Source organism: Cyprinus carpio, chromosome B5, assembly GCF_018340385.1.
Source record: "Cyprinus carpio isolate SPL01 chromosome B5, ASM1834038v1, whole genome shotgun sequence".
NCBI lineage: Eukaryota > Metazoa > Chordata > Actinopteri > Cypriniformes > Cyprinidae > Cyprinus > Cyprinus carpio.
The window spans coordinates 33,775,976-33,791,416 of NC_056601.1; the positions used below are offsets into that span (position 1 = coordinate 33,775,976).

General features: G+C 31.1%; 2 protein-coding genes across 2 annotated transcripts; both read left to right on the forward strand.

Moving 5' to 3' along the window:
* The first annotated feature begins 875 nt into the window (after nucleotides 1-875).
* LOC109102344 (cystatin-B-like) lies at nucleotides 876-2,528 on the forward strand. Its single transcript, XM_042723241.1, has 3 exons — nucleotides 876-1,046; nucleotides 1,567-1,668; nucleotides 2,206-2,528. Exons 1-3 carry the CDS (start codon nucleotides 975-977, stop codon nucleotides 2,332-2,334), a joined length of 303 nt encoding a protein of 100 aa, XP_042579175.1. The 5' UTR covers nucleotides 876-974; the 3' UTR covers nucleotides 2,335-2,528.
* An 8,039-nt stretch (nucleotides 2,529-10,567) lies between these two features.
* On the forward strand, nucleotides 10,568-12,425 carry LOC109102342 (lipocalin-like; the record flags this gene model as incomplete). Its single annotated transcript, XM_042723463.1, has 5 exons — nucleotides 10,568-10,725; nucleotides 10,797-10,876; nucleotides 10,960-11,073; nucleotides 12,058-12,159; nucleotides 12,239-12,425. Coding segments are annotated over 5 exons (468 nt in total), but the record flags the coding sequence as incomplete, so codon positions are not given.
* Between the last annotated feature and the right edge of the window lie 3,016 nt (nucleotides 12,426-15,441).

The following is a 15,441-nucleotide window of genomic DNA, read 5'->3' on the forward strand; positions in this document are numbered from 1 at the left end:
TAGTGTCAGGAAAGGTCATTGATCAGGCAGGTTTTGGCAAAGGCAGCAAACTGTTCATCAGGTGAAGCAACATCAAACCTTCTCTGACCTATGAGTCACTGACCATACGTGCAAACTCCTATGCTTAGGCTACTCACTCTGTAAGAGTTCACATATGAGCCAATGGAATACAAAGATATTACATCTTAAACTAGATTGTATATTTGTGGGCGTTTTATTGGAGATGTTTCACTATAATCGTTAAATGAGCAGTTTCTGAAATAGACATGCAGCTTGTTCCGAATTATTCCTTTAAATGTAATCAAAACACATCTTTATCTAGTAATCACAATCGATTTTGATCGGTCCGTTCAGATCAGCGGTAACATATAGTTAAACACACACCCACTATTTCTACTATTCCACTAATATACTGCTGGAATAATTTCATGAAGTAATTTCAAAGCCATTTAAAATAAAACAAATACTCTTTAATAATTTCATGAAGTAATTTCAAAGCCATTTAATCGAAAACAAACAATGTGTAATTAAAATAGGAAAAGTTTTTATTTATACCATCGGAGTTCACCAATCAGAGAGAACGGTCTGTTAAGCCACGCCCACAATTGTCTTCCTACTCACTTTTGTGTTAGTCCCGTCTCAGACTAAACCAAATTATAAGAGGAAACATCCTTGATACATCAGATGTTATGATAAGCAAATGTGTTAGAATTAAACACCAACCTTAATAATTATTTGCATTATTTAATTATACATCATTGCTGTTATAGCCTAACTCTATGATTTATTATTTTAATTTTTTTGTAAAGTTGTTTTTTTAATCAACCCCCGCCTGTTCCGAACACATGGTACATTCCAGAGATGGCTCATAGTCATATGATCTCTAGACAACATAAATACTGCAGCAGTGACATTTCTGTGAACTGGACTGTCTAAAATATTATTTTTTATACATCTCGACACCAATTACAGCAATGGCAACATTGATTGGAGGTCCATCCGCGGTGATGCAAGCCACACCCGAAGTGCAGAAGATCTGCGATGAGGTGAGACTGGAGCTTCTGCTTTTGTTTTGATGGTGTAAGTCAGCTGATATGGGAATGCACGTGATATGCATTTATCAATTATTATAATCTATTAATTAGTTTTAAGAATTTACTATGCTGTGGGTCGATAAAATAATCAAATGATAAATAAAAATTATTAATGCAGGATAACTATGATTTAAAGTCATAATGCAACAATTGCATGCACCAGAGATTGCAGGCAATAAATGGTATTTATGCAAGGTCAAAAACAAACTAATGTAAACTGGTAACCTTCACATGATGTTGAGCAAGTCTTTTAAGGTGTGTCAGAGTAATTCGTCTAACTTGACAAATCACATACTTCTTGCAAAACAGGCTTTTACCGTCTACTGTATGTCGGGGTGGGGGGGGAGGCAAGAAATTGTGTTTCAGGAAAAAGAAGCATATTTTAAAGACCAAGTTAAAATGTCATTGTGATATTATTTTAATGACAATTAAACACATATGCATTAAATATGAAATCTGTCTTTTGATTCAGATCAAACATCATGCAGAAACGAAGGCAGGGAAGAAGTTTGCTGTTTTCGTCGCCAAATCTTTCACCACTCAGGTCGTGGCCGGGACCAACTACTTTATCAAGGTAAACTTTGAAGACCAGGATGTGAGGCAACAGATCACCCAAAAATTAGAATTTGCTAAAAATGTGCTCACCCTCAGGCCAAGCTGCAGATGAGTTTGTTTCTTCATCAGATTTGGAGAAATGTAGCATTGCATCGGTGTCTCAGCATTGGATGCTCTGCAGTGAATGGGTGCCGTCAGAATGAGAGTCCAAACAGCTGATAAAAACATCACAATAATCCACAAGTAATCCACAGCACACCAGTCCATCAGTTAACATCTGGAGAAGATAAAACCTGTGTGTTTGTAAGAAACAAATCCATCATTAAGGCATTTTTAACTTCAAAGCATTGCTTCTAGTCAAAATACAGTCCATAATAACATGCAGAAGTCTTCATAAATTGATAACTGATGGACTGGAGTGGTGTGGATTACTTGTGGGGTTTTTATCAGCCGTTTTGACTGTCCACAGCGTGCATATTGCCATCAATATCTACTTTCTAACAGTTCAGAACATGTGTAAACTGAGTATTCTCATGCTCCATATCTCTCTCTTCAGGTAAATGTTGGAGGCGATGAATTCGTTCATCTGAGGGTTCATAAGTCGCTTCCTCACACTGGACAAAAACTGCATCTGGAAAGCATCCAGACATTGAAAACTCAACAGGATCTTATTGAATACTTCTAATGCATGCACACAGATAATAAAATTCCATACTGTTTGTATACAAAATAGGTTGATATGTGTGATATATATTTCAATAATGCTGTTATAAAAGCTTTATTCAGTTCTACACCATCAAATGATCTCCAGTCCAGTGCCTACTGTATCTAGAGGAGTTTTATAAGACCAGCACAGCTTTGTTTTTGACAAACATTATATTGTGGTGAAATAATTGCACATGGATATGAATCAACATTCCAAACCTGTTTTATTGAAAATAATGGAACTTCTAAAATAAAAAAAATAAAAAATCAAATACCAAAAATTTCTATTATTTACACCATCTAAAACAACTAAAATAATGTTATTTAATATAAAATATTGTATACAAATATTTTTGTGTCTTCAAAAAAAAAAAAAAAAAACAGGGATAGTGCATTTTAATACACTCAACAAAACGATTCAGATGAATCATAAGCCTTTCAGTTTGAATTGGCTGAGCAAAAGAATGAAAGAAACACCATCAGATAAAACATGAAGCATTGCTTTCATTGTTACAGCTAAGAAAATATTGATTCTCCACCAATTTTCAACATAGTATCTCACTAAAATACTGGTGTGAGCTGATGGACAATTATACTGTAGTTTTTAATGCATTTTTATTTTTTCATTTTTCATTTTAAGTTAAAGATTTAATCATTTTTTGTCTTATATTTCTTTATTTCAGTTTTAGTTACTTTAATACAAACAAGGCAAAGGTTTATATATATATATGCAGTATACATATATATGATATACAAATTATATAATTAGTTTTGGTTAATATATATATATGCAGTATACATATATATACATATACATATTATTTTATTGCATTTTTTCATTATTTAGTTTTTCTAATTTTAGATTTAGTTTTGGTTAACTAAAATAATCCTTTTCAAACTGCATCTGAAGAACTACAAGACCAAAGAAAAGATGTGTATCATTCTTTTAAAACATAAGTTCATGGGATTAATTTAATAATAACATTCTAGATTTTAAGATATAATATGGGTACAATGTTTTTAGTTTTCATGTTTGTTTGTTTCTTGGTTACGTTATTTCTATAGTATTTTATGAAATTTTATTGTCATTCTGAAAGGTGGAAAATAGTTATACTAAACAATAAAAATAATAAACGTAAAAAGTTTGACTGGTAGTGTATATACAGTTGTCAGTTTTTGAAGTGGATCAAAAAAGTTAATCAAAGTTGTCTTAAGACAAGAAAGCATTTAGGTTTTAGGACAACTTTGATGAAAGGTTTTGGTCCACTTCAGATGCTATATATATATAGTACTGAATACATATGACAAATAAAAGTCTTGTGATGTTTTCTGCTTACAGTAGGTAGCAGCCACATAGGAAAAATCACAGCGGTCTCATGATGATCTGATTTATCTAATTTAGTAAGGATCAGATGAGAAGTGTAGGATGAGATTAAGTCTGCATTGGACAAAATGTGAGAGTCTAGGTATATATATTTAATACATCTTTATTTGAGTTTGAGTGAGAACATTGTATGGCAAGAGTTTGCATTCAGCTACAGAAACCATAAAACGCTTATTAAGCATAAAAAAAGAGACAGGAACATTATCACGGGAGATGCCATATGTCTAAATAAAGCATGATTCATCACACGAGAAGCATTACTGCACTGTACTTAGTCACACAACACACTAAACCACATCTGCATCTGTGAAAACCTGTTTTACCAGCGTTACTTTAGTAACAACACACACACACACAGTGTATACAGATATACTATAGTTTTTGTTAATATTTTAAATTAAAGATAATATTTTATGTTTATTTAGATTTAGTTATATTAGTACTTCAAGTTAAAGTAAATAAAACTGAGCAACTAAATAAAAATTTTAATAAAATAAGTTATTAAATGAGTTAATTTCTGTAAATGTTAATTTTATTTCAAGAAAAATACTTTCTTAAGGGGTTTATTTTTATTTAACTTTAACGACCCCTTTTTTCCAAATTTTAGAATGTTTTTGATTGTTTTATGTTTTTAATCCTTTTAATAAAGCCAAAAGCATTTGATTATTTATGCTACATAAGCAACTAAAATCTAATGAGGTCAAAAGACAACTGGCTGATATTCAGATGAAAATGATTAATGTTGTTTTATTTCAAATAAATAGATTGAAATAACGTCACATTTCAGAGTTAGAAATAAAACTATAAATGACTTTGAAAAGATGTAAATAACATATTTGTTAAAGAATAAGTCCATGATACTTGCATCTCCCTGAAGAGTTTGTTTTACTTTAAGTCTAAACTAAAGAGAAAAATGATTTTCGTAAAAGTCTCAGCTTAAGAATAAATCTTTGCATAAAGATATTTGCATTATAATTGTTTTACCAACATACCAGATGGTAAAAAGCTAGAATGCAGCTAGAAACCATTAAATGCTTATCAAGCATTAACAAAAAGGAACATTATCACGGGTGCTGCCATGTGTCTAAAAGAAACCTGATTAATCACACTTGATATATGAACTGTTTGTGTGTGTGTGTGTGTGTGTGTGTGTGTGTGTGTGTGTGTGTGTGTGTGTGTGTGTGTGTGTTTGTGACATATCAACACACAACTTTGTATAATGACATGGATATGACACAGGTATTACAAGGAGAGGGTGACTTCTGAGGACATAACCCATGTCCCCCCATTTTTCAAAACACGCTTATAAACCATACAGAATGAGTTTTTTTGAGAAAAGTAAAAATGCACAAAGTTTCCTGTAAGGGTTAAGGTTAGGTGTAGGGTTGGTGTAGAGCAATAGCAAACACAGTTTGTACAGTATAAAAACCATTACGCCTATGGGATGTCCCCAAAATTCACAAAAACAAACATGTGTGTGTGTGTGTGTGTGTGTGTGTGTGTGTGTATAAACCTGTAAAGCATAACTAACACACACAAAAAAAAAAAAAAAAATGCAATGTTTTATTTGATTCACTTCAAAGTAAAACAATCATCCTTTTTGATCAGTTACAGAAACTGGTTTGATCATATGAAAATAGATGTTTAAATGTGTTAAAAACGCATGTTGATGTCCTCATAATAGCAAATAAAAATAACAGTTTTTCCCCATTCTGTTAATAATAATCAAGTGAAGGAATGAAGTTTAACCACAACATTTTTGTAAAAGTCTGCAGTACCATTTTATACCAATAACTGATAAAATCATTTAAAAGTTATGAAGGGTTGAAAAGGTCCTGAAGCGCAGGAGCGACCCCTACAGGAGAACTGAGCACACAACTCATCTATTGTGCTGTATCTGTCTGCCACTTTTACTATTTCATCCAATTTGATTTGATTAAATAGACTTGACTTCAGTCTATTCTCTTGAGACTATGAATATTTTGCTCAGAGGCTTTACTTTATTATATATAAACACATTTGTAGAAACAAGCCCACTGCATTTGACCGAGGTGTTTTTTTATATAATTAGAAATGTGTAACAAATTGCACTAAATATTAAAATGATCTGCTGTAATGTTTACTGAAACATATCAGGGACACATCCGGTGTGTTGTTTCTTCTCTGTAGATGCTCTGTGATGTTGGTATTGTTGTAAAAGTCCCAGGGTTGTGGGAAGTGAGTTCTGTGGCTGTGGACTGTGATATATGTACATGCAGGCAATCAGAGGCCAGTCTCATGTAAACGTCCTACTAACGCTTTTGTCTGACCTTCCCTTTAGTAATCTGGAGGCAACAGCAAGATTCAAAAGACCAGTTCATTTAGCTGGAGCCTGGACAACAAATCAGATGAGGGCCCCATATATATATCAAGTAATAATATGAGAATAAAGTTGTAATATTTAGAGAGTTAAGAAGAATTGTGAGGGTAAGTCTTAATATTTTGATAACAAAGTCAGAAATATGAGAATAAATCGTAGCAATACAAGAATAAAGTCTTAAAAATAAAACCTAAAAAACAAAAAAAAACAAAAATATCACAAAAAAACAAAAATAAATTCTAACACAAAATAAAAAAATTCAAAACAAATTACAATAATAAGATCACATCAGTACAAGAATAAAGTCTTACACAAGATTTAAAAAGTCGAAATTAAAAGAATAAAGTCATAGCATTGTGAGATTAAAGTTGTACTATTTTCATTATGACAGTAAAAATGTATCAATTCAAGAATAAAGTCCTATACAAAATCAATATTTTGTATTCCACCTCCTAATATTTTGATGATAAAGTAAAAATTATGAGAATAAAGTCATATCAATACTAGAAGTCTTACAGCAACACGAAAATAAACTTAATATGTTTAGAGAATAGAGTTGTAGCATGTGAGATTAAAGTTGTAATATTAAAAAAGTAATTTTGACTTTAAATATTAAGCTTATAATCTCATAATGCTACAACTATTTTCATAATTTGTAACTTACCCTCACAATATTATGACTTTATTACAACTTGATTAAGGCACTGAAAATACTGTCACACTTATTAATCATGCTTCACCAGTACAGAATATTTTAATTTAATTTAATTTAATTTAATTTAATGTTAATTTAATTTAATTTAATATATTCAATTTTAATTAATTTTTAATTTAATTTAATTTGATTTTAATTTTTGTTTATTTTTTTTTTTTGTTTAGTTTAATTAGTTTATTGATTCTATTCTATTCTATTCTATTTTATTTTATTTTATTTTTATTTTATTTACCTGTTGAAACGGTTCAGGTATTTCTAAATTAGTTATATTCTGCCTTTAATTAAAATATAATTCCAGAGCTCTGTGATTGTGATGATTAGATTTATATCTTATCTGTCTGTACCTGTTGAAACGGTTCAGGTATTTCTAAATTAGGTTACCAGCTGAGACACGAGTTTCCACCTGCAAAAACACCCATAAATACCATGGTTTACCTGTTTCGTAGTAACTGTGTCAGTATATGAAAGACACACAGACAATTAGACAGAGACACACACTCGGTTTTGTTCAGAGAAAAGCAGTTTCTTAGAAAATGCTGTGATTGTTTGTAGGCGTTTGCATCTCTTATAAGCTGAACGTATAGGCGTATCTCACATCTATAACAGGAAACAGATGTATAGAGCAAATTCCTCAGGTAGCTTTATAAGGGGTAAAACTATAAAGTGTCCTGCAGTGATTTTCATAGGATGAAAATACCATTATTTTAAAGCTCACTATAATTGCACTAATAACTTCATGATTACAGCACAAATAAAGTCGTACAGTCTGAATGCATTTGCAGCTGATGTAGAGTGTGTTTAACTGTGTGTTTGTTGTGCATGTGAGTGACTGCAGGGTTTTTACTGTAAACATTGTGTTTCCAATGTGAAATGCTGACATTGTTCTCTGTTCCAGGTTCCAGAACGGCCCAGAGCACGAGAGAGAGAGACAGATACAGAAGCTCTTTGTGCTTTATCTCCCTGTTTGTGTGTTTGCGGTGACTTTTTTTTTTTGGCTGTAATTATTGATGGCTCTTTTCCAATCTTAAGCCACAGATGGAACACATTTAAAGACACGTACACAGACATATGCTACCACTCAAATGTTTGGAATCACTGTTATTTATTTATTTAAGAAATAATTTATTCAGCAAGGATGCATTAAATTGATCAAAAGTGACAGTAAAGACATTTATAATTTTACAAAAGATTCTATTTAAAATACTCTCATTTTGATTCTATTCATCAGAGAATTATGAAATCCTGATGGTTTCCACAAAATTTATTTTTAAAAAATTAAGCAGCACAACTGTTTTCAACATTGATAAAAATCAGAAATGTTTCTTGAGCAGCAAATCATCATATTAGAATGATTTCTGAAGATCATGTGACACTGAAGACTGGAGTAATGATGCTGAAAATCCAGCTGCGCATCACAGAAATAAAATACATTTCACAGTGTAAACAACTATTTTAATTTGTAATAATATTTCACAATTTTAATGTATTTGAGTAAAATAAAAAAAAATGTAGCCTTGGTAACACTTTTTATTGATGATTCTGATGATGTAATGTAGCATCAAAAATTGGCATTTCTTTTACAGTATACACTGGGGTATAAAAGACTGTGACCACATTGAAGATCTGGTTATTTTATTGCATTGCATTTAAACCTGAAAACAAAGACCTAAAAATAAAATAACAAAAATTAAAAAAAAAAAAGAAAAAAACAAAAAAAATCCATTATTTGGGTGACTAATCAAACGTAATTTGAAGTAAATAAGTGTCATTGATCATGTGACTCTTTGTATAGATGTTCAAACGTTCTTGTTTTGAATCTTAAAATGCTCTTTTGAACATCTGAAATCACACTTGAGGTTTTGTTCATGTTGAGGTGTGAAATGCAAAAGAAGATCATTTTTATTAGTGATCTATAACTTTTGGACCCCACTGAATGTGTGTATACGAAACCCCTTTGACCCAGATAAACAGATCCTGTCTTAACATGTAGTTTTACGGGACAAGGCTGTAAATGTGTGTGTGTGTGTGTGTGTGTGTGTGTGTGTTCAGCCAACTGTTAAAAAAGAAAAACACCCCAAAACAAACTTTCCCTAAACCAACACTTGTATAAATTTATGCCCCTGTGTGTGTGTGTGTGTGTGTGTGTGTGTGTTTTTTTTATTTATTTTTTTATTGCCCCCTGTTGTGTGGTGTGTGGGTGTGGGGTGTGTGGGTGGTGTGTGTGTTGTGTGTGTGTGTGTGTGTGTGTGTGTGTGTGTGTGTGCATGCAATGAAAAGTGAGAACTGAATGGATGACACGGAGATTTAGATGTGTGTGCTGAGCATCCGGCACAGATGGACAAGTGTATTGGAGCTTTGTGTGTCTTTGTGTGTGGTGTGTGGGTTTACATACAGTAGATGTAAACTGGAGGCAAAACTGTCCCCACTATCTTAATAAAAAAAAATAAAAAAATCTGAAAAAAAGTGTAAAATGATGACTTAATTGTAAAACTGTAAGTAAAAAAGTTGTCTGTAGGGTTAGTTTTAATTATAATAATAAAAATAAACTTGTTGGTATGTGCTCCTGTAGATGTGTGTGTGTAGGGGGCGTGTGTTTATGTAACAGGCTTCTGCTCTATATAAGCTCCTGCAGCAGGACTCTGCGCTCAGAATTCAGCTCTCGAGGCCCTGATTCCCACACACTCCAGACCGAGCTCTGCAGTAGCCATGGCAACCGCCCTGCTGGGATTTTTGCTCTGTGCCCTTGCTGTCAGTTCTGAGGTCACGACCTCACCCTCAAGACTTCAACACTCAAAGGGGAAAGACATCAAGACAATAGGTAACAAAATAAATTTAAAAAAAACCAATTTAATATTTTCTTTTCTTTTTGTTACTATTTTTCTTCTTCGTTTTGTTAGCATTTTGGTTACTGATTTTTAATTTTGTTTATACTATATGATGTGTGTGTATTGCATGCATATTATATATATATATATATATATATAATATTATATATATATATATATAGTATATATATAGGTATTTCATAAGTAAATAATTTTTGTATTCGTTTTTATATTTCAATCAAACATTTAAACATAATTCACAAATGATCAAAACTTATGGACATATAAAATTTATATAATTAGGTTATTAAAATAAATGTTCATCTTATCCACTTATACATACATACATTTTTAATTTTTTTATTTATTTATTGCACAAAAACTTGTATCAATATCAGAATAGCTTAAAAATACATTTTTTATTTTTTATTGCACAAAAACTTGTATCAATATCAGAATAGCTTAAAAATTACCATAATGTCTGTCTATAAATTATTAGTAAAAACATCTTTAATATTCATTGGTGCATAATTTTCATTCCATATTCCCATTTAATCAACCATAAATAACAAGCATAAATAAATACATTAAAAAAATTGCATGACTTTTTGTATTACAAAACGTGTATCAAACATTAAATTCATAATTTAGAAATGCTTAAAAATTATGGCACTTTTAACTATATTGTTAGTCGGCAGGAAGTATATGTTTTCGTCATGGGTGCTACATTTTCATGCAAAAAAAAATAAAAATATTAATAAAAATATTCAATACATTTTTTTCTGCATAACGTATATAACGTAGTTTTATATTACGAAATTGCATCAAACATAAAAGGAATAATTTAGAACTTTGAACTTTTTATTTTAAACTAGATTTTTAGCTTTAACAGAAAGTGTATATTTTGGGTGTTTGGTCACCTAATGTTGACGTGTGTCCTTCACACAGGTGGCTGGGAAATGGTACCTGATTGGTTTTGCCACCAATGCTGAGTGGTTTGTCGCCCGCAAGGGGAACATGAAGATGGGCATCGCCATGCTGACGCCGACTGATGAAGGAGATCTGGAGATGGCATATTCCAGTCTCAAGTAAGACAAACTGTTAATAAACTCTTCTTGTGTCATATGATTTCAACCCTTAACCCATCCTGTTTTTCCAGTCCTGATGGCACATGCTGGAGAATGAACCATCTGGCTCAAAAGACGGATATTCCTGGGAAATTCAGCTTCCGCAGTAAACGTAAGGAAGATAGTGTTCATCTAGACATGAAACACAGCAGTGATTTATTCAGGATTCAGACGGGAAATGATGTGTTTCCTCAGGCTGGGAGACTGACAATGACATGCGTGTTGTTGATGTGAAGTATGATGAATATGCTTTGATCCACACCATCAAGACCAAAGCCGACTCCACCACGCTTCTCAACAAACTCTATGGTAAATAAAATTTTGTATTTTAATTTTTAGCAGGTTTGAATCTAGGCCTCTTCACATAAAAGCTAAAGACAACTACAGACTTGAATTTAATGCTGATAAAAATAAGGCTGTGAGGAATATACTTCCCCATTACCCTTATGGCCAAAAAAATTAATAAAAATAAAAATCTGGACAAAATATATTTTAAATATATGCTGTAAGCAGTTATGTTAAATGAGAGATCAAAACTAGATTAATAATAATTCACTAATGTTTTTTTTTTATATTTAAATATAGACAACAAAGAAACATTCTCTTCAAATGTCAAAGTATTTTATTGGATTGAAAATATATGGAAGGAAAACTCTTTTTTTATGGAGGTCAAAATATATTTTAGAAAAATTGCAAAAATTGATTGGCCAAATATATATTTATGTAAATATATTTTGAAACATATTTTAGCAACTATGTAGCAGTAGTATAAGCATAAGTATTATATTTCATGCCCCTAAATTAAATATATTTTTAATTTCAACATTTTATTTATAAAGCTTAGCAGAAAAAATTATTTTCTTGCTGTATTGGAACTCAGGTCCATTAAATAATATTACCAGATATAACTAACTTTAACTACATAAGTAAGCACGAATTAACAATATAAAAAAAAAAGCATTTATTAATCTCATTTAATGAATCTCACTTTTACTTTCAGCTGTCTGAATCTCTCTTAATTTTCAACCTTACCTTTCACCTCAATACATTTGAATATAAACCACTCAGTTTTTTCTGATGGATAAAATGAAGCTCACCAGATTTCTTCTTGTTTCGCTGAAATATTACAAAGGTTAAATGGATTACGAAGCTGTTTCTTATGAGCTTAAATCTCATGTTCCTCAGCCTGTGATGTGTGCTGTAAAAAGAACATTGTGAAAAGCATCAGCTCAGATAATGAGAATACTTACTGAAGTTTGTGCTGATTCTGAATTGCTCTCGTGATACTTGTGGGGCGAACCCCAGACCTGAGCCAGGACGTCCTGGACAAGTTCACTGAGTTTTCACTGGAGCAAGGCATTCTTCCTGAGAACATTGCCATCCTGCCGAAAAATGGTAAAGCACTGTTAAAAACACTCTTGTAAACACTAAATATGAGTGTATCCAGGCCTGACTGAGCATTTTCTCTCTCCAGACGAGTGCCCTTGATGTGCTGCTGTGAAGCTCCTCTCTGAATCCTGACTGATTTATTATGACTGTAGTGAATCATTTAAAGTGCCTCTAGTGTTTTCTGCTCTCACTATCAGTCCTTTAACCCTCGAAGTTCTTTCCATCATCTCTTCTTATTTCTTTTGAACCAATAAAATCTTTTGTGAATCTGTTTTGAGGCATTTAAATTGTGATTTCTATGCATTTAGCTTGTTAACAGTCATAGAAAATGACAAATCAATCTTAAAATCTTAAAAATATTTAAATATTTAAAGCATTTGATCACTTTTTCAAATACAAAAGACATTTGGCAGATTATTGTAGAAGTGAAATGCTATAAAAGTGAAAGTAAAAAAAAGTTTAAGTTTATGAAAACATAAAATAATGTAAAAAATATTAGTCTTCATAAAATGAGTTACAAGCATGTACGCACCAGGGATGTAATAGTTAACTAAAACATAACTTTTTTTTAAATAAATGTTAACTGAAATAAAGTATGAAATATAAATATTTCAGCTAATTGCCAAGACTTTACTTAACCAAAATAAATAAATATGTAATAGATAAAATATTATAAAAATAATAAATAATATTTAAATTATAAGAATAAAAATTATATTTAAAAAAAATGAATAAAATCTATAGGTAAAAAACGATAAAAAAAAAAGTTAAATTGTTATTCATATATTCATATATGCAAATGAATAAAAGTAATTTTAAAAATTATGAATTTTATATAATATTTTAAAACCACAATAAAAAATGAATATTAAATAATAAAAATGACAACATAAAAAAATATACAAATATAAAAAACTAATAAAAAAACAAAAAAAATACTCAAACTAAAATTTTAACTAAAACAACATTAAAATAAATCTTTAAAACTTCAAATAAACTTTAACTGAAAAAGTAAAAAAAAAAAAAAAAAAAAAAAAAAAAAAACTTATTTCAGCTGGTTGCCAACATTTCTCGTTTTAGTTTACCATGATGTAATAAAAAAAAAACATGTAGACATTTTTATAGACATACACAGCTAATAATGACAAAAACATGACATAACATTTAAAAATTAAAACAGAAAAAAATATATATATTAAAAAAACTAGTATCTGTAACATCTCGATACCAAAATAACACACAAATTACACTTTAAATACACCAATTTTAAAGATACTGAGAAATAATGTCCTGAATAAATAATAAACCTGATGAACTTTGTATAAAAAGCATCTACCACATGAATGAATGTAAATGGGAAAGCTCATTATACCCCATATAAAAAAACCTCTAAAAAGTTGTGCACTTACAGACAACAGCATTTCCATAATGAAGAGCAGAGGATGCAGGAAAATACTTTGCCTTTTATTTCCTTTTTTATCATTTTTTTAAACAAATGTGAAGATACATCCATGACAACACAAAGTTCTGAAGTCCTCTTTCCGAAGTGTTTACATCTACACTCTCTCTTTACAGATCTGTGTACAAAACAATAAGTTATAGTCCCATAGATTCCTACTTACATTTAACTATACAACAAAGTTTAAACGGTGACCAAATAAATATCTGCAGTATATGAACAAACACAGAGAGAGAGAGATAGATAGAAAGAAACGCCAGCGTCGTCGGGGAGTACTTCCCCCCCCAAAAAACGACATAAAATAAATTTTTGCTAATCATTGCTAATGGTGCTGTTCGGTTCAGTGCTTCCAGGTCGAGTCCCTCTGGAAACCTCTGGCCAATCACATGCAAAGCCGGCGATGACATCATCCATCACAGGTTAGTGGAATTGTGACCCGAATAAGCTTTATTTGATTCGATTTACGTTACGCACAAACACAAAACAGCGCATTTCCAACACGACCCGCCTTGTCAATTCCAGCTTTGTGTCACGTTTTGGTAACGAGTAAAGGATGCCAGCCTAATACACGCTTTCAGGGAGGTCTGACAGCAACTGTTAAGACAATTAGTGGGTATTATCATATATTTGCATTGACCGGATGTGAACAGTACCATCACTACGAAGTCGCCAAGACGAGACAGTCACCTGGTGGAAAGGTTATTGGCAACAGCAAACATATCTGATGCATTGCTTTGAGTATAAACCAGAAAAATCATCAACCATAATCATACACACACACGCATACAGATCATTTGTACTCTCCTCGTAGCTGTCCTTCTCAAAGGAAACTCATACTGCATGTTGTGGATACTGACGAGAGATAAAATTGGCCTGATGACTCATCAAAACATGATTTTGGTACACATTATTGGCATACTGAATCTAATATAGTGTATGTTTACAATTCATATGGCCGAGTCTCAAAAAAAAAAAAAGATACACGCTCAGGTCAAATTTCACCCCAAAAACGAAAGAAATTAAAATAATTAATTATATTTTGAACCTATTAAACCTAAACCATTAAACAATCAGTAGTAAAATTTTAAATACAAATCATTGTGTAACAATAAATAATTTTTATATGATTTTTATACAAAAAAAAATTGGTGTAGAAATAATTTCCACTCAGATTTTGCAAGTAAATTGCACATATTTTCAAAAAATGAGAAAATAACACATTGAAGTAAAGGTGAAATGTTGAAGTATCAATACGGAAATACAGTGGAAATTTTTTTTTTTTTTTGTTTTTTTGAAAGATAGAAATAAAACATCCATTTTTTTTTTGAAAGATATAAATAAAACATCACTTACCAGAGTATGTTTTGCAAGAAAATACTATTTAAGCCTTTCTACTTCAGAGGTTCGGTGTGTTACTTGCTGTTTCTTTGCAGTTAATTGTGAAAAGAATGGAAATTGTTTTTACACCAATTATTTTTTATTTATTTATTTTTTTTGTGTAGGTGCTATTTTTAGTTCCAATAATTCCAATTCATTTTCCGATGGTTATTTACATTGCTGTGACATAAAAAATATATTTACTGCAATACAACGATTTGTATTTAATGTTATTATGTTGTTGTTTTTCTCTGCTATTTATGTTGTTTTTTCGCATAATTAAAATCTATACTATAAGCAAAAACTCACTTCAAAACACCCTCTTTAAAACACCCAAGTCAAATACATCCAAGTGAAATGCATTGAAGTCAACTTAGAACATGAGAACATTTACCTATGCATGATTAAAATCTGTCCTATTAGTGAAGAATTCAAGCTTTCTTTATATTACA